The sequence below is a fragment of the Strix aluco genome, chromosome 2, assembly GCF_031877795.1.
Source record: "Strix aluco isolate bStrAlu1 chromosome 2, bStrAlu1.hap1, whole genome shotgun sequence".
Lineage (NCBI taxonomy): Eukaryota > Metazoa > Chordata > Aves > Strigiformes > Strigidae > Strix > Strix aluco.
Window position 1 is genome coordinate 113,019,272 of NC_133932.1, and position 18,645 is coordinate 113,037,916.

The 18,645-nt window shown below is 41.8% G+C and overlaps 1 protein-coding gene across 13 annotated transcripts in view; it reads left to right on the top strand.

Annotated features, from left to right (window-relative positions):
* STARD13 (StAR related lipid transfer domain containing 13) overlaps window positions 1-18,645 on the top strand; it is a 328,586-nt gene that overhangs the window by 290,926 nt on the left and 19,015 nt on the right. For all 13 annotated transcript variants that reach the window (XR_012622089.1, XM_074815857.1, XM_074815859.1 and 10 more), the window contains 4 exons: window positions 1,914-1,995; window positions 9,104-9,167; window positions 14,243-15,621; window positions 17,032-17,205. Coding sequence is in view for 12 of the 13 variants with exons in the window: in XM_074815857.1 (XP_074671958.1) it covers window positions 1,914-1,995; window positions 9,104-9,167; window positions 14,243-15,621; window positions 17,032-17,205 (1,699 nt within the window). In the remaining variant the exon portion in view is untranslated. The remainder of the gene's footprint in view (window positions 1-1,913; window positions 1,996-9,103; window positions 9,168-14,242; window positions 15,622-17,031; window positions 17,206-18,645) is intronic.

Genomic DNA, 18,645 nt, shown 5'->3' on the forward strand with positions numbered 1-18,645 from the left:
AGTCATACTAGTGCCTAAAGAAGAGTATGATTCTTGCCCTCATAGCCATTGGAAGAAAAAAGGGACACAGTTTGTGTAAACTTCAAAGGTTAACAAAAACAAGTATAAAAAATCCAAATACATAAGTCTTTTTTTTTTTTTTAACTTCCTGAACTGTGTCTAAAATAAGATGGAAAGCACTAAAAGTTACTGAAAATTTCAATGTTACTGAAAATAAGATTGAAAACTCTGCAAAGTTACCAAAAGTGAGTAATCTGAACTGCATTTTACATTTGCAAAGCAAGAAAAGCCAATATTTTGGTGCTAACTCAAAGCAAATATCTGTGTCCCCTTCCTAGCTGTAAAGTTCATGCCTAGGGAAGCGTTGTCCCCAAGGTCAGGGTGAGTGGTTGCACTGCTGCTACATTCAGGAGCAGTTTGGGGACTGGAGCTGGGTTTTTCCTGCTCTCCCTAGCTGAGAGGGAAACTGCAGCTGATCCTCATTTTTCCCAAACTGCATATTCTCTCTGCCAGAGACACAGAGCCAGCTCAGGCCTGCTCGGGCTTATTAGCTGAAGTGCAGCTCCGCCAAACACCGCTGGACACCTTCCAGGGTCAGCTTGGGTCTGGAGGCAGCACGACTCCATGCATGGATTGATGGCCAAGAAACCTCATGGGTCAGAGCCAGCTCTGCAGAGAGCCGGCTCAGACGCCATCCATCCCCTCACATGGGGCTGAGGGCGGTGGGGAGCATGATGCCAAGGACATCTCCATGACTTCTGATGGGCAGCTGTGGTCCCTCAAGGCTCAGGTGCTGGCTCCTGATGGGCTGCTCAGGTGCCCAGGGACTAGGAGCATCGTGCAGAGATGCTCAGGTGGCTCCACAAGAGCCAGGCAGGCTCTGTTAAATCCAGCAGGGAATTAAGACTAATAAGCCTGCCAGACCAAAGCTGACATAGGTGTGCGTCTACCACAGCCCCTGGATGCCCAGTAGTACTTTTCTGTCTGCCTTATAATCAGTCTCAGATACTGACTCCCCCAAAGAAAGGAGAGCCCGCTACCTGCCGAACTCATAGGGATGTTCCCTCCAAAAAACAGCCTGTGCTGGGCTCTCATAGTTCCTGTACAGTCAATATGCACTCTAGACAGTCTGCATCTCTGAAAACAAAGTCCTTTTTACAGGCATCTATTATGTCAGTGTTAAGCACTAGTGTCTGAAAATGCTGGCTGCAGTTCCTGTATCCCAGTGTCCTGCTGCGGTACGTAAGCATGGCGGAGCAGTCTGGAGAGCAGCCACAGCGCTGGAACCCGTCCCACCGTTACAGAGCCCATTAATATGTTGCAGCCATGTCACTTTTCATTACAAATGTCAGCTTCCAGAACACGTCTGGCTTTTTAGCTAATATTGGGGGTTATAATTCAGCTCATTTTTTTTGTCTCTGTTACTTGAGTAACCCTTTGTCTGAAATCGTTGTTATTGGGATCTGTATTAAAATCAAAAAGCGCAGAACATTTCTGTTTCATGGGAAAAGTCTGTCCATCTAATTACTCATTAAGTCACTGTGATGGGAATGGAGAACCTTGTTGCTCATGTGGATAAAGAAAGTGTGTTGGTAATTCTCTGATCTCATTCATTTGTGCTAGGTGCTAGAAAGAATAGCTAACAACTGAGTACCTTACTAAACTCAAAATGAAATAATCTTGCTGTCTCTTTGGTACACAGGACATTCAACAGGAAAAAAAAAAAAAAACAGAAAAAAATAAAATAAAATGACTGAAAGGGTCACAGATACAGCTGGAAGGGAACCAGAGCTGAGTGAAATTGGTCATACTAGATTTCAGTGAGCAAGCACATGCAAAGCATTTTAGATGTAGATAATGTATTTTCATTTGACTAGCAAGCAGTCATCTTAATATTGTGTCTCCTTTTGTAGACTCCCAGTTTCCCATTGACATTGCTGCAGTAAAGAAAGACCATGATTTTCTTGACAAGGACCTTGTAGAACCTCTTTGCAGGTAAATAACACCTGAAGTTTCTTTTCTGATAATTTAAAAACATGAGCTGATATGTTACTGTTCACATGCCAGCAGAAGCAGCAGCAGAGATATTTGCTTGTCCACATGAATTAAGCAATGGTACCTATAATGCTGCCATGCTGAATTAATTTCTCTTACAGAAAATCCTGGAGTAGGACCCCTACTACACTCATAGAAAACATCACATGATTTGAGAAGACCCAAATCCAATGGATTTGAAAAACCTGCCCTTTAAGAAAGAACTAGCAGTAGTAAAGGCAAACCCTAAATAAATGAGTCACATTTGAGTTGCACATGAATAACTCTTATGTCCAAGCACAGCAGAAAAGATGAAACTTCATTACACACAATTCTGCAAGTACTTTCTCTGACAGAAGATGTGGTTTTCATGCTGCTGTGATTCCCTTGGTACTCTCCTTTTGGCACACGAGTGGGACCAGAACCCCACATTACTACAGCTGCTACAACTAATCACTGGTTTGGCCCTCCCAGAGGGCTTGTGTTTGCTGTTTATCTAGCTTTTTATACTCTGCCTGTGATGAATATACTGTATTGCATTGCTCAAGTATTGTCCCCCAGGACTCAAGAGGAACAATTCTGTGGTAGTTTTGCAAAACCACGCTGCAGAGGCATTGTTCCCCTCTTCTTTCACCTATGCTCAAGCTGGGTTCTGCTCCTCTGCTCTTCAGTAAGGACAAAGGAGCATCTGGCCCCTAACCAAGCAGGCTTCATTACATGTTACGGAAACTTTCACGACACCAACATCAAGATAACTGGACAAAACTCTATTTCCCCTTCTGCAACTGTGGCTAAAGTCATCAGATAGTGTATGCTGTTCCACTGCACATCGTACTGTGCATTGCAGGGATTAATGAGTCTGTGAGTGAGGACTCCAGAAAAGGTTTCTGAGAATCATAGAAACTGAAGTTACTTCAGTCATGTTCACCAGGCATCCCACACCTACACAGCTAAATGGGAACAACTCAATCTCTTGCTCCTCTGGCCTCTCTGTAGACTCACAAATACACCTACAGTTACACTAGGTTGATATTTTTATGAGGGTTTCTTTGTGAGCTGAACAGCTAGAAACTTTTTTTTTCCTTTTATTAAAAGATGAGGTTTTGGAAAATAAACTAGCAGATGCATAGATGCATTCATGTGACAAAATGCTTCATATTAGACTAAAGTGATAATACTGAGACCTGTAGTACATAGACACAGATCTTTTCAAACTATTTTATTCAAAGATAAAGGGTTTTATGACTGTCTGGTAATTTTTTCTGTAATGATTTTATTCAGAAGACACCACCTGTTGGCTTTAATTTTTGTTGGGAGTTTTTAAACAGTTTAGATCTGAAAAGGGAATAACACTTCATATATGAGTCAGGTATAAATACAAGTATTATGTACAGGTTATGTTTTCAGATTGCAGACATTTAATTTGCTGTAACTCAGCAGCTCCAAACCTTTAGCTGAGAGTGAACCATAAAAAGCAATTGTGCCAAATATCAAGATTCAGGTTCATCAGAAACAGTAAACAATGTCAGCCACTACCCCCAGTACCAGCTTTGTTATTGTATTAGCTATCAAACCAACACCTTCCAAGTTTTCCAGTGTACTGGAAATCCTCACAGCTTGGCTGACCACTGTGGCTGATTTTCTGCCCTTGCTTTGCTCTGTGGTGGTGTTACAAGGTGCATGCCAGTGGATCATCTGAGTGCCCCAGGCTATGATGCACTTTCATGAAACAGAAAGCTAAATAAAAGGTTGGTTATTATTTCTGTATGCACCAATTCCCAGGTTGAGAGCCAAACTTCCATTCTTCAAACACCCAAAACTGCCCTCGAAGCTATGCATGACCAAGCCTTCACACTGACTAATAGTGCATTCAGCCCGTAGTACTGAACAAAATAGGTTTCTCATTTTTATTTGGAGGATAATTTTAAAGCTGGAATGCCAGAGAGGATAATCAGTTTGAGCAGAGTTTTAGCTCTGAATGGTAATGGTTCTAGCATAAACACTGAATTTCTCTGCTCTTGTGGGTTGATATCAGACTCTCAATCCCCTTTTATAATCAGTTTTCTTATGGCATTGCAGTATACAAGATGACATGAGGCACAGATGCAGAGGAACCTTTTCAGTTTTTAAGGCAGCTGGTAGTATTTTAGTCAGAAAGCCTAAGACTCTCTGTTGTAAAAGATTTCAGTGACCTTTCTGAGATATTCTAACACTCCTGCTGTTTACAATATCATTTTAAAATTTGGCAGAGTAAAGACCAAATTTGAGGTCTTTGGGCTAGAGGCGTATCTATCAAGAGATTCCACTCAGATTTTATTGAGTAACGAACAATAGAAAATTGCCATGCAATCTGCAGGCAAATGCTGTCAGCCTGCCAAAATAATAATTGGGCATGAAAATTTTATAGCTGGATCTCTGTGTCATTTCCAAAATAGCAGCAACCAAATCTGCTCTGGGAACTTTTGTGGCCGCTGTGATAAGAGGGTGAGAAGGAAAAGCCAAGCTATGTTGTACTTTTCGTATTTACATAAATACAGTGACTAAGAATATAAAGAACAAGTATGTAACAGTCTGATACATAGGCCTCTAAACCAAGCTCTTAAAATTTGAACTGTGCAAAGCAGCCAGCAGCCTTTTTTCCCATAGCTATTGTCTCTTAGATAGCTTGTAAATAACCCAAAGGTCTCTGTACATAGGATATTCTGCCGTTAGAGTTTTGAAATTATGACTGTATAGTCAGTACTGTCTGCTGAGTTATATTGCTCCATGTGCTGTTAGGAGATGGATAGCTCTCCACATGTAGTACAGAAATCCCCTGCTCTGAAGTCAGTAGAATGGCTCCCATTGACCTCAAGGAGAGTTGACTCACCTCATGTGAGCATGCAACCTATAACTCACTCAGTTGCAGCCATGATAAAAAGTGATAGGACTGGAAAACAGATTATTCTCTTGACTCACAAAACTGGTGGAGCAGGGACATGTCAGAGTGAGCTTCGCACACCAGCCCTGACAGTACTGGAAGGACCCTTATTTAGTGTTCAGACCTCAGCAGAGCCCAGCACAAGGAGCTGGATGTCCTCGTCCCAAATTCCACAGCACCAGAAGAAGCCAGCTAGGGGCATGTGTATGCAGCACCTAAACTTGACTAGGAGTAATAATAAAACAAAGAAATAGTATCATGTTTCCCTCAGAGAGGAGTTTACAGAACCGTATAATGTGTTTGCCTGGTCTTACAACTGTAAGAGAGGACATTTGCACATCTGTCAAGGTAGGACACAGTGTGCTGTCCGTGCTACCCCTCCCCATGGTGACTCCTCCTGCATCACCGGCCAGTGCCCCTGGCTGCGTTCCCCACCAGCTGCTTGGAAGCAGCTGCAGAACAAGTCCAGGGGAATGCATGGAGCTCCAAGTCACTTCAAAGTTGTCTTCCTATTATCTGGATGGTTCTTCAAGCAGGACAACAGGTCCCTCACAAGGTTTTCCTAATTGAATCCTGCATTGCTACAAGCTTGTATTTACTTGTAAACACTGCTTGGTGCTGTACAGGGTGCGAAAGTCAGAGATTTCCTGCTTCTGAAGAACTTCCATCATGAGGGTTAATAATTACAGCACTGGGGTTGGAATTCAGATTGTAAATACCTGTGTCCGTTGCTGTCTTAGATCTCCCAAGATGTCTCAGACATCTCTGTGGGCTAGCTACAATTAATTAGTATTGTTTCAAGGGACACTTTTCAACATGGAGATGATGTTTCACCATAGAGATAAGTGTTAAACCATAGAAGTAGTGTTTACCTGTGATGGGCTGGAGAAGAAATAAAATTAACATCAATGAAGCACTTGCTGTAGTAAATATTTGGAGACTTCCCCTGAACATTGCAGAGCTTTCCAGACAAGCATTCAGATGTATCCTAGATGATTTGGCTTTTATATAGCCACCTGTCTTGTGTTTATTTAATGTGTTTTTTCCCACCTTTTCTTAAGTCCAGATCTTGTGTTTTGTTAACATTACAAACAGGCAGCCTTTTCCCATGTTTTTAAGCAGTGACATGAAAGCGTAGTGCATCTCTCACTTTGACTGGGACATTGGTGACAGCCTTCTGTAGCCAGAGACTTTTATTTTTTGTTCTTTGAAAGATTTGCTGAGGACTTGGCTGTCAGTCATCTAACGACTTCAAGCAGATGAGAAAAGGCAAAAGAAGTTGAAACAGACTGGCTTTGATTTGAGTTGTTAGTACCAGGCAAGCTCACAAATATGATCATTAGTTCTTTAATTTCACTGGCAAATCTTTCCACAGCACTGGAAGAGCCCCAGAGAGCATGCTGATGTTTTGTAGATGGGTGAATTTAAAACCTGAGGTTGAGCCCCTGGCACCCAGTAAAAGGTAGTTTTGTTTTTGATGGAGCAAGTTCTTCATAGTAAAAGCCAGGTTAGAAAGCAGCCAGGATGATGGTGTGGCTTCCCAAGCCTCCAGTTTAAGTAACGATACTCACTTTCATAGAGATGACCTCTCTGTCCCTGCTGAAACGATCTCGCTCTTGGATGCTGTTAGTGGGAAGGCGATGGCTTTGGATGGTCTTGTTGGTTTGATCATGTGCTTTCTGCACCTTTCCGTGATGAAGAAGCAGCCCTTCCTGATACAAATGCCATAACACTTTCTGCTGTCGGCTGGACATGCACACCAAGTACCTGGGTGCAGACAGGGCAAAGGGTACATCAAGGGCTGTTGCTTCCTTGTCTTGCTGCTCCTGAAGTGCATGGCTTGCTCCTTGGTTTTTAGAAGGCAAGTGACACCATAGTGAATGGAAGGAGCACTGGTCCCTGTACTTAAAATGTGTTTTTCTACATCTTCTCCTTAACAACTGCAACTAGGTAGTAAGTATAGAGGTTTTTTATAAGCTGGTGAGGAAGCAGTTGCCGAGATCACCTGCCAGGGACTGCTGTGGAGACAGCCCTCTTTCTCAGGAGAGTTTCTTCAGTGCCTGCTCTTGTGGAGGCAAGGCAGGTGGAGTCAATGGCTTGGTTTTCAGAGTTGATGAGCAGCTTGAGAGGAGACAGTGGTTTCTCAGGATTTCTGAGCCTCTGGGTGTGAATTTAGCTGATGTCTATCTCCTGGTCAGCCTTGCAGAACACGTTTAGGTCAAGGAAGCAGGGAGAACTTCTCCATCTCTGGTCTGGCAGCTCACCATGTAAAGGTGTGAGGACACAGCAGCAGCTTGATTCAGATATGCAGCTATGAGCACTTAGGTGGCACACAGCGCCATGTCAGTGAGGAGATGTGGCTACCAACCTGTCCCTTCAGCACAGGCCAGCTAATGCCTGTCCTGGTGCAGGGACTCCAATCTGAGCCTCTGGTTCACCCCTCAGAGGAAGCCATCTCCAAGGATATAAAGTTGGGCTGGAATCATTTGAAAATCTGTTTGTGCCTCTGTATATATGCAATTGATTTAGATACATACATTTAAAAATTTTGCACTCAAAAGAAGTGCTGAACGTTATTCAGCCCTGAGCCCCCAAGAAAATGCAACTTTGGGTTGAAAAATTCCATGTTTGGGCAAAAGATGAGCTTTGCAATGATAGATGTAATGCCGGAAGAGGATTTGTGGGCAGAAGAACGAAGATATAGCTACAGAGCCACAAAGCCTGAAATTTATTTCAAGAATATTACTATCATACATGTGGAGTGTGCTTGTGCATGCATTATACTCACATCAATATGATGAGCACAGGACTTTTCTGATACGGCACAATAGGTTTATTGGCTTGACCTAGGGAGGAGTATTTTATCTACAAATGAGCAGGTGGTATTTTGCGAAAGAATTTTTTTTTTAAGCAAGATCCACATTTGGTGGGCTGGTTCTTTATTAGTGGTGGCAATTTGAAAGGATTTCTGATATTAGAAGTTCCAGGGAGGAATATGTTCATTAATACTATAATGTTCTTATGGTATGTGAGAGATTATATTATTGATGTGATACTTTTTTTCATGTGTCCTTGTAACTTATCACATACATTACAAATGTTATCAGTTCTGGAGATTTGCAGCCTCTTCCTGAGACTCAGAAGCAACAGGGGCAGTTCTTGCTGCAAAGATACAGGAGATGCAGGCAGCCTACAGAAGATTGTTGTGGGCACACGGCACTCTCACTCTGCCTCTTTTTATTTTGAAATTCAGCCCTAAATCTGGAAAGTGTTCAAAGTCAAACAAAGACCGAGCCTTTTAAAAGGTGGATGGTTTCATGAATTGGGACCTTTAAGTATAAATAAAAGCTAATCAATTATGATTAGCATGGTAAGTTCTCTATTGAAAGAGCATATTTTCTTGTCCTCTGACTGTCTCTGTACATAGCCACACACACACACTCACACACATTCACTTTCCATCTCTATCAGATTGTCATTTCAACCTACTGTCATCATGGGATAGCCTTGGATTTAAGGAGAGAAGCCTTACAGAGTCCCTGGTAATATCATTATGAACATGGTCAAAAATAACTTAAAATATTTATTTAAAAATGTTAGAGTTGTTACATGTTGAGTGTCTGTAACTAATTTGTCTATAACATCCACAGGTATGGGAAAGGAACGATTGGCTGTGGAGAAATATTTAACTAACTGCTAAAAGTTATTCTTTATGTCAGCTTTTTAAAGGAGGTGCCAACTGCCTAAAGTGAGGAACTGCATCTTTTTCTTTTGACTTTTACCAGTGCTTTGAAATCCCCATTTTAGACCAATTATGTTATGGTTCTGCAGAAGACAACTTGCCTCCTTCTCTTGTCATTTCCTCAACCATCAGAGGTCTTTGTTTATACCTGTTTCCTTTGCTGAGTCCTTAAATGTCTATGAATTAAAAAGCAATGTATAAAACCTGGCTATCAAGTAACGTGAAGCTAAGATTCCCTTTTACGCAGAGGTCTTATAGCCTGGAATAGTATGACCAGTATAATTTCTAAAGCCTGTTGTATGCAATTGGCACCCTACAGACAGATAAGAGAAAAGCTTTTGAACTTATGAAAAGTCATGCCCTTTAATCAGAGGCTGCTAATCTTTTGAATTTGCTTTGCCCTGTAGACGACTGAACACACTGAACAAGTGCGCCTCAATGAAACTCGATGTGAACTTCCAAAGAAAAAAGGTAAGGAAACTTCATGAAATGTGCTGGCTTTGCCCTGGCTTTTGTGATAAGACCTCCTCAATTTAGCCTTTAAGTCAGTAATGCTCTTAAAAGTAAGTTAAGTGTATTTGACTTTGAACATGTGTGTCAGCATTATCTGGATGTGAATTGCTGAATCTTGAAATTATAAATAAATTAGAAAAAAAATGTGACTAATACAGCAGGAAGAATGCTACATGTGTTAAAAGGGCACACACAGTACTTAAAACTATATGTATGTGCAGTTCATGTTAGCGGGTAAAAGACAGTGCGTTTTCATTAGGCTGGCTCGTTTGCCAATGTCATGTGAGTACACAATGGAAAATACTGCTCAGAAAAAATGGAAGCTGCTCGGACGAAAACAATAGCTTTTCTTTATTTCTTGTACTGACTTATTCCCAGTTAAGAATACGAAAATAAACTGTCATCCTTACAAGCTCCTATGTAACATGGGAATTATTTGAGCTTAAAGGGTTTCAGCAAGGACTGCAGAAACTGCCTATCGATTTTGAGAGTTTTGTAACATGTCCAGCGTTAACTGTTGAATGTTTGGTTTTCTGGTCACAAATTCCCCCAGGCCCTTCAGTAGCGTACAATGGTAGTTGTCAACTCTGAGAAATCTTAGTGTCTGTTTTTCCTTCCTTAGTGTTTGTCTAATGCTTTTTAAAAACTGCCTCTGAGAGTTGCATTTTTGGTGTCTTTGCAGATTCAGTCTATTCATACTCTGTTCACTGTTTGAGGGAGCTTGAACAAAGAGTGGTTTTAATGTCTGTTGACACGGAGCTCTTGTTCTTCTGTGTACGTAGCCTCTTTAGCTTGCATTTTATCTGTTTGCTGGAGCCATGAGGACCTCTTCTCTTCACTGCTTCAGACCTGATGGGTTTTTCTTGTCTTCAATAAGTGCCAACATGTTCCACACCAAACATTCACATCACACCTAAGAGAGGGAACAGTAAAATCTCTTCACTACACAATAACTTCATGATTTGGGCAGGTAGGCGCTATAGGAAGAGGCTGGGGTCCTTCAGCAAAAACTAACTCAGTTGACTGTGTCATTGATCTTCTTGGAGCAATGTCTGGTTTGCACCCATGAACTCATGTACTTGTGTTCAAGCAGAGATACTGGAGCTGCACAACAGACAGAATTACAAAAAGCAACATAAAGGTGAACACTAATTGTCCTCTGGAAATTTGTTTAGTTCCTGTCCTTCTCTTCCACAAGTGTTTTGGGTTTGGTATGAGATTTGTATGCTTGCTTGCATGCTTGCTTGCTTCTTTAAATGTCTGATTATGTTGGGTTAAAAAAAGGAGGATTTTCTTGTTTTCTTTGATTTTTCATTAATTCTTACTGCCACTCCTCCCTGTTCTGAATGGATTGAAGCCCTTAGCTGCTCTTCTTGTAGATGACCATTAATTGGCTATGGAAGTGAGACTGCCCCACTTGGTACTTTTTCAGATTCTGCTAGTTGGGTCCATACCTGCACGAGGCCAGGGAGAAGCAAAGCACAGAAAAATGTAGAGAAACAGGGCATGAAGGAGATCTGGTATGACAGATACAGAGCAACTGAAAGTAGAAGAGAATGTGGGCTAGAGAAGAAGAGGGAGGAGAGACTGCTGACAGGAGGAAATTTAAATGCAAGTGTAAAAGCTGGAAATTGGGTCTGGAATTGAACACTGAACCAAGTAAACTTTTTTGCTGTAGATAATGCCTTTCCTAATAGTATCTGTGGTGATCTGAACAATGAAATGCAAAATCAGCTTGCTTTGAAGGTTCAGCATAACAGGTTTGCACAGGACTAGCGCAGCTGCTTGAATGATTCATCAAAATACGGCCAAGTGAGCTGCCAGGCAAGGCTACCATGAAAGCCAGCACGGCATGAGTGTTCTACATCACCCGCTCTCCCACCCAAACCATTCACACTGTGGGCTGCTCTCTTCCCCTTGTCTTCACTGAGATTCATACAGAAATCCTCGTGTATGTGTTGCAAATATGTCTGTAAGCGATTTGGACAGACAGAGATTAGCCTTTGGATTAACTGCCTTCTGCAGCTGTCGATTTATGAGAATTCCTGCCCCCAGTTGGAAAAATGTGGCAGAATTCCACCGCAAATAAACCCACTTTTTGCCTTTTGTTAGCATCCCTCTCTATCTCAGGCAAGTACACCCTCAGTCAAAAAGCTGTACTATTTTAAATCAACTGTGACAAATCTGTGAATCAAAACCTCTTTCTCTTTGGCAAATGTTATCAGTCACTCCTCAAGAAACTTGCCCTTTCTCATCTTCCCAAACATAATGGTATTAAATGGACTTTTGAATATGCTCCAAAGCCGTGCACTTGATTTCACCCTAGGTCAGCAGAAGTATACAGTCACTGCTCAAAGATGTCTGCTCTGCCTGTGTAAAATGAAACATTGCTTTCAGACCTACTCTTGATCCTCTGTCCCTATAGCTGGTGACATGTCAATTGGCAAAGTGCTCTCTGCATTTTTTTGGGGACAGTCTCATTTGTCAGGGCACTCTGATATCTAACAAGAACAGTGGGTCATTCAGGATGTTCGTGGCTTCCAGAATTTCTACTGATTCCATCAAAAGAAAAGCACATTATGTCACAGGACTCACAGTGCAGCTGAATTTGGAGTGAGTCACCATGGTAGCATTTCAGTATCCAGATATTTCATTTGTCTGATTTTGCTTCTGATGAAACACAAGTATGTGTTACCAATTAAAAAAAACAACAGAACTAAACCTTTTTTTAATTGAACTGCAAATTTTGACACAGAAAACACTCTGTATTTTCTGAGTCGTTCTTGGCAGAATGTAATCCTATCTTTGTTGTGGATAGAGGCAAAACTTGTTTACTACCAATATCCATGTCTGTTCATCTCTACTTTCTCAAGATCTCAAAGTGACTTTCCTCTAAAAATGATTTAAAGTATATTCACCACTGACTTTATGTTTATTTCTGTCTCCTACTCTGTGCTCTCCTCTTGGTGTTTCTCACAATGTCTCTACCACTTTGGCTAGTTTAATCGATTCCAGCTTGTAGAAAATACAGGCCAAATCCTGTCAGTTCATACAGTAATGTCAGTGCAGCTACAGGGATTTGTGTCAGCCAAGAATCTTCTTTAAGGTCCCTTTGGCATATTGGGATGTACAACAAATAAAAAAATATTTTTATCCTATTGGCTAGTGCGACCAATGCTTCAGCACTGGTATGCTTTGTAGATATAATTACTGCTACTAAATATTTAAAAGTACATACCCTTGTGGTTTTTAAAATATCCACTTTGTGGCACTGCTAAGACCAGAATAGATGGATTTTTAAGTGTCTGAGTCTGTGCAGTCCTTCTCTCTGTATATGAATACAGCAAACTGTAGAACTAAAATGAAAGTAGAGCTGTGTGATATGCTATTTCTTCCTTGCAGACAAAATGGCCAAAGCACTATTAGCCTTTTCTAGCCCCTTTCCTGACACTTCACTAGCTGCTTGATTTTTTTCTCTAGCTAGCCACAGAACTCAGATCTCCATTCAATCCTGTGAATTAACATCAGCTGCAGGAGCACTGCACACCTCAACATTAACAGATAAAAGAGGAATGACTAAACCCAGAATTTCATAGCTATATTTTATTTTATGGTTTAGACATGATCTAAAACATCTGGCAGACTTGAAGTGATAAACTGGCAAAAGCTTATGGCATTAGTGAGACTTGGCATGCTACTGATCGCAATCTCCATCTTTTGAGGTTTTGCATTATTTAAGGTTTTGGGCATTCTTGTAAAATTTGGTTTACATTTTTCAGTTACACAGGCCAGCGGAGATCTAGTCAGAGATGGGAGATAACTTTACCATCAAAACTTCATAGAAAAATACTTCTAATAATAGACTTTTAAAATGAGAATTTTTCCAGTCCCAAAATAGTCCTTCTGGTTTAGCACCTCATTTTAGTCTGACAGCCTGTCATATTTTAGTGCCTTCACACTGCTTCCAAGAATGTGAAGAGCTGTTTGGATGTCATGTAGGTGAAGTTAGTTTGTTCTGCTTTAAAACAAATGTACAAGAATAATGCAGTATAAGCCCGGTTCAAAGTCAGGGGAAGGATACTCATTAGCAACTGTGGGCTTCGCACCCTTAGAGAACAGCAAGTTTGACACTGACTGTGCACCTCATGCTGAAGATGTACCTTTTCTGATTGAGCAAACAGATGAGAAAAATATCATAGGGAGAGCTTTTTTATCCAAAATTTTTTCAAGGCGCATGTTGTCTGCATTGCAGAGTAGCTCCTGGAGCTGCCTAAACAAGCACGACTCCACATGCTCCAGGCTGAGGGATGAGACCAGGAAGGGCTGTGGGGCTGCTGCTGCCTCAGGAGAGGTCGGGGGAAGCCAGAGACAGTGGGGCAGTCTGGAGGTCATCAAAGTTGGGGGTGCCTCTCATGGCAAATGCAATGAAGATAGTGGTTGCCACTGTATGAAAGCTCACCTCAACTGTAGATGATACCCCATCCAGGACTGAGCCTGGCTGCTCCTCCTCCCCACACCTCTATGGCTGCCTTTGCTACCTTCCTTTGCCTGTGCTCAGACCCACCCTAAGCACTGGATATTTACTGTCTTGGTTTCTTAAATGGCTCACTTCATTGCTGTAGTATGCAGCTATTTCCCAGTCTTTACCATTTGTATCGTAACACCATCCCTGCAAGTGAGGATCCCCCTACTTGGACCTTTCAAAACCCTTTTTTTTTCTAAACAGTCACTATGGGCATCAGTTCTACTCAGGCAAATCTGGCCCCCCAGAAACCAAGAGGCACTGATGGGACTCATGATCTCCCTAAGGTAGAGCAGGCTTTTATTCCTTACTTGTTAAGGTGCTCGCTGCAGTCATTTAATTTACAATTAAATGAAAGAGGCTGTTATGAGAGGACTGATGATCAATCTTTCATAAACTAGGTTCAGGGAGACTTTACCACCTGTTGCTCACATGGAGCAGCACAATCACATTAATTCAAATAATGAGTAAATGCACCTGCTTTTAACATGTGCCACTTGCTGTTTTCCAGAGTGAAGATTCAGATGAAGAAGACCTCTGTGCTATCAGTAATAAATGGACTTTCCAAAGGACCAGCAGACGATGGTCTCGGGTGGACGACATTGATGCTTTGCTTCACCGATCAGACAGACATGGATCTTCTGGGGACATTAAAATGAAAAATACAACAAGCAGCGAGAGTGTCCTTACAGATCTGAGTGAACCCGAGGTCTCATCTATTCACAGTGAGAGCAGTGGGGGAAGTGATAACAGGAGTCAATCTGGCATCAGCAGCACTGCCAGGGAGACCTGTGACTGCTCTGGCCAGCATGATGTAGGAAGCACACTGCTGCAAGACTCCACTGTGATAAACACTGCCCTGTCCCCCAAGGACAACCTGAAGAATGAGAAACCAACACGAACCAAAGCAAAAACTTTTCTAAAACGCATGGAGACACTAAAAGCAAAAAGTGTGCATGGAAAACCAAAAGGCTCAGGAAGAACTGGTCCTTTAGAGATAAGTGGACCTGTTCTTCAGTATGAGCCAAAATCCTTGAAAGACATGCACTGTGTACAGATTGTCAATGGCGATCTCCAAAACTTAGGACAAGAGTCAGTCAAGAGAGGACTTTCCTTTTCTGCCAAATCTGGCAGTGACAGCAGTCCGTCTGAAAACAGCAGCAGTGGGGTGAGCACACCGTGTTTGAAGGAACGTAAATGCCATGAAGCAAACAAGAGAGGTGGGATGTACCTGGAGGACCTAGATGTTCTGGCAGGAACGGCCTTACGGCAAGTGGTGGACCAAAACCGCAAAAATGAATTTCATTCCCAAGAGAACTTGGTTGTGCATATTCCTAAGGATCACAAACCGGGGACCTTCCCAAAGGCACTTTCTATTGAAAGCCTCTCACCTACAGACAACAGTAACAGTGTAAACTGGAGGACAGGCAGTATCTCTTTGGGAAAACAGAACTGCTCTACTCCAAAAGAGTCTGGATTGATGGCTTGCTGTCCTAAAGAGAGCAGAATTAGTATTTATGACAATGTGCCAGGTTCCCACTTGTATGCTAGTACTGGGGACCTCCTGGACTTAGAGAAAGATGTCCTTTTTCCTCATTTAGATGACATTTTGCAACATGTCAATGGACTCCAGGAGGTGGTAGATGGCTGGTCAAAGAATGTGTTGCCAGGTCTGCCAGTTGATGATGTATCAGTCAGGGAATCTCCATCATTGCCTTTCCAGTCGCCCACACAGATCACTCTTGATTTTGAAGGAAACTCTGTCTCTGATGGCCGGACCACACCAAGTGACATGGACAGAGATGGAACATCCCTGAATGAATCCGAAGCCACTGGTGTTAGGGACAGGAGAGACTCTGGGGTGGGAGCATCACTCACAAGGCCAAGCAGGTAGGTAGAAAACTTTTGTACACAAATCCATAGACTGTGAAATGTGATATAATGAAGAAGAGGTGCTCAGCCTGGAAATCAGAAGGGGCAGGGTACCATTACAGTTGTACTCATCCTGTATGGGGATGGGGACTTCCTAGGGAAGGGTGGGACTTTGGGAGAAGGGACATCCTTCCATGGAAATGCTTATGTGGAATCAATGGAGAATTGGCTTAATGGAGCAGACTAAGGCTTTTTTTCTCTCTTGATCCACTGATTACATAGTAGGACCCTCTGTATGTTGTGGTATGTATTTTCAATTTGTCTTCTAAGTTATGCACCCCGGTATTTATGCATCAATGGCCTTGTACACTTTTTTAATGTACTGGTCTGCTTTAAAAAAGTGTCCCTTTGTGGTCAAAGAGAATTTCACTACCCTGTCTCAGTCCCTTACATGATGGGATGAAATGATGGTATACAATTAACTTCTTAATAAAAGTGAAAAGCGGGATTTTGTTAATAGTTTGCAGACCTGTTTTAAGTCAGAGGGATGAGTATCTGTTGAGCCAAGGAAAGGCCTTTGTGGATCTGTACTGCTTTGTGTAGGGTGGCTTTGTACATGCAAAAGCAGTGAGAAAATACCTGGTATTTTCTGATCTGCTGTCAGTCTTGTCATATTCTCACAGAGGATTCTGCGGTGCCATGGTTTACTGCTGCCCATGCTTGCTCACCACCATCACAAGCAAGTGAACTCGAGGAAACTACTGAGTAAATAAGCAGTGCCAAAATTTTTAGGATTTGAGCCAGAATCCATGTTTAGCAAAACAAGAAACTGAAATGAGTTTTCTTCTGATATATCCAGTATATAGAGAAAGTGCATTGGAGTAAAGAGAAGATGTGAGTGGCTCAATAGCTTGGTGGTTACAGCTCTTGCCAAGGAGACACAGGGTTCAATCCCTTCTCCCAAAAATCCTTCAGTATTTAATAATAAGAGATATTTAGAGAACCCCGTCTCCAAATACCTTGGTGGTCAGGCCAGTCCCCTGGGAGGTGAGGGACCAGGCATCAAATCCCAGTTCTGAGTCAGGGAGAGAACATTTGAGTCTGGATCTCCCACATCCTTTTGGAAATGTGTGGGCTAAAGGGCACAGCAGGCAGCACTGCTTCCCTGAGTCCATGGATGGGACCCACACCCACTTGTGAATTTAACATTAAAAAATCAAAGCTTGGGCATTTCCAAAATTAAAGAGATTGAGCAAATTGTTTTATTTGCCTCCAAGCTACATTTTCTTTCAGTTGACAAGCCATAATGTGTGTGTGTATATGTTTATATATGTTTTGTGTATTGCCCAGCCCCATCTCACAGTATACCATCTTTTTCTGCCCAGTTAAAGCAGTTGCCTGATTTTTCTATTGTTTCTTTTGCTAAAGGCGATTGCGGTGGCATAGTTTCCAAATCTCTCATCGCCTGAGCCACTCCATCGCATCACTTCACATCAGCAATCAGTCAGCAGCCCAACTGAATCTACTGCAAAAATTCTCTCTGCTTCGTCTTACTGCCATCATGGAAAAATACTCCATGTCAAACAAACATGGCTGGACCTGGTAAGTACCATTGATAACTGAAAAAAAGATATTTTTAGAAGAAAATAGTTTCTATTACTGTGATAGTAAATTCAGCAAATGCAACTAGAATTTGAATTACAAACCGTAGAATTTGAAACTGTCCCCTTTAATCCATTGCTGCCCAGTGACTCGGTGGCAAAGTCAGAAATAGATCCTGGAGATCTGACTTCATTCCTGTTCTCTAACAGAGAGACAACCCCAACCTCACCAACAACACTCCAGTTCCAGAAAAATAAACAGAAGTAGGAGAGAGTGATTAAAAGTAGGAAATGTTTACAGTAAGTCTTCCCCAGAATTCATTTTGTGACTCGAAAAGAAGCAGCTGCTGATGATACTTAATGTATTCGATATTTTTTTGTTTGTGCTTTAAAAGAAGGGTTAGAACAGTTACCTGACTTTTCTCTGCAGATCAAAAGATGCAAGCTTTAGCCTAGTCCTGGATCTGCGTTAGAGAGAGCTTGCAGCTGTAATAGCTGTAACAGCTACCTGGTCATTCAGAGAGTGGAGTGAAGGGCAGATGGACCTGAGTGCTGGCAATGTGGCTCATGTAGCAACCGGCTACAGAAACCTGCATGTTTAATAGTATATGAACCCTGATGGGCCACACAGACTGAGGTATACCAGAATGGAAATGGACACAGATAAGGGATTATAAGTATCTGAGAAATAATCAAAAGGATAACAGAAACTTTCCCTAATACACAGAGACAGAGTCCAAAAATAATATGAATTGACATTTACATTGTGATTTCCATGTTCAAAGCACTTCACCAAAATCCCACTAAATTCAGATGTGAGATAGATAAGACATGTTTTCCTTTAGAAATGGAAAATAGATACAAATGGAAAAACAGATACAAGGGACTACATGTGAGATTCACCTCACTGACATCAGCCACTCCTTAAAGTTTCATGTCTCATCTGAGCAAGCCGGGTCAGCTGTCTGTGGTCAGTGGAAAAAGGCAACTCCAAAGGCAGCTCATTCTATCCAAGGCTGAGGGTTTGGGTCACCCTCCAGAGATGCCTCACTCCACAGTATAGAAGCAGTCTGGACTGCTAACTCTTTCTAAATCTCCTTTAGAGAGCTAAAATTCAATAAGATGAACCCCCAGATCGCTCTTCTCCTTTGGTGCAGCTCCCTACAGCTAGCTGACAATGTCTGTCCTGAAATGAATCTCACCTTAACTAACTCCAAATAAGCAGACCAGAATACAGCAAATTCTAGATTCTGCTGTCTGTACAGAGATTTTCCCTCTGAATATTGCTTCAGTTTGTATAATCAGTCTCTAAGGATTTATAACAGTGGGACTCTAAATAGCTGTAAAAGTTATATGCTGTACTTCTTCAGGTCATTTAATCCAAGTTTTATCTCCTTCCCACACAGATGAGAAAAATCTTTGTCACATTCAGGTCATATTC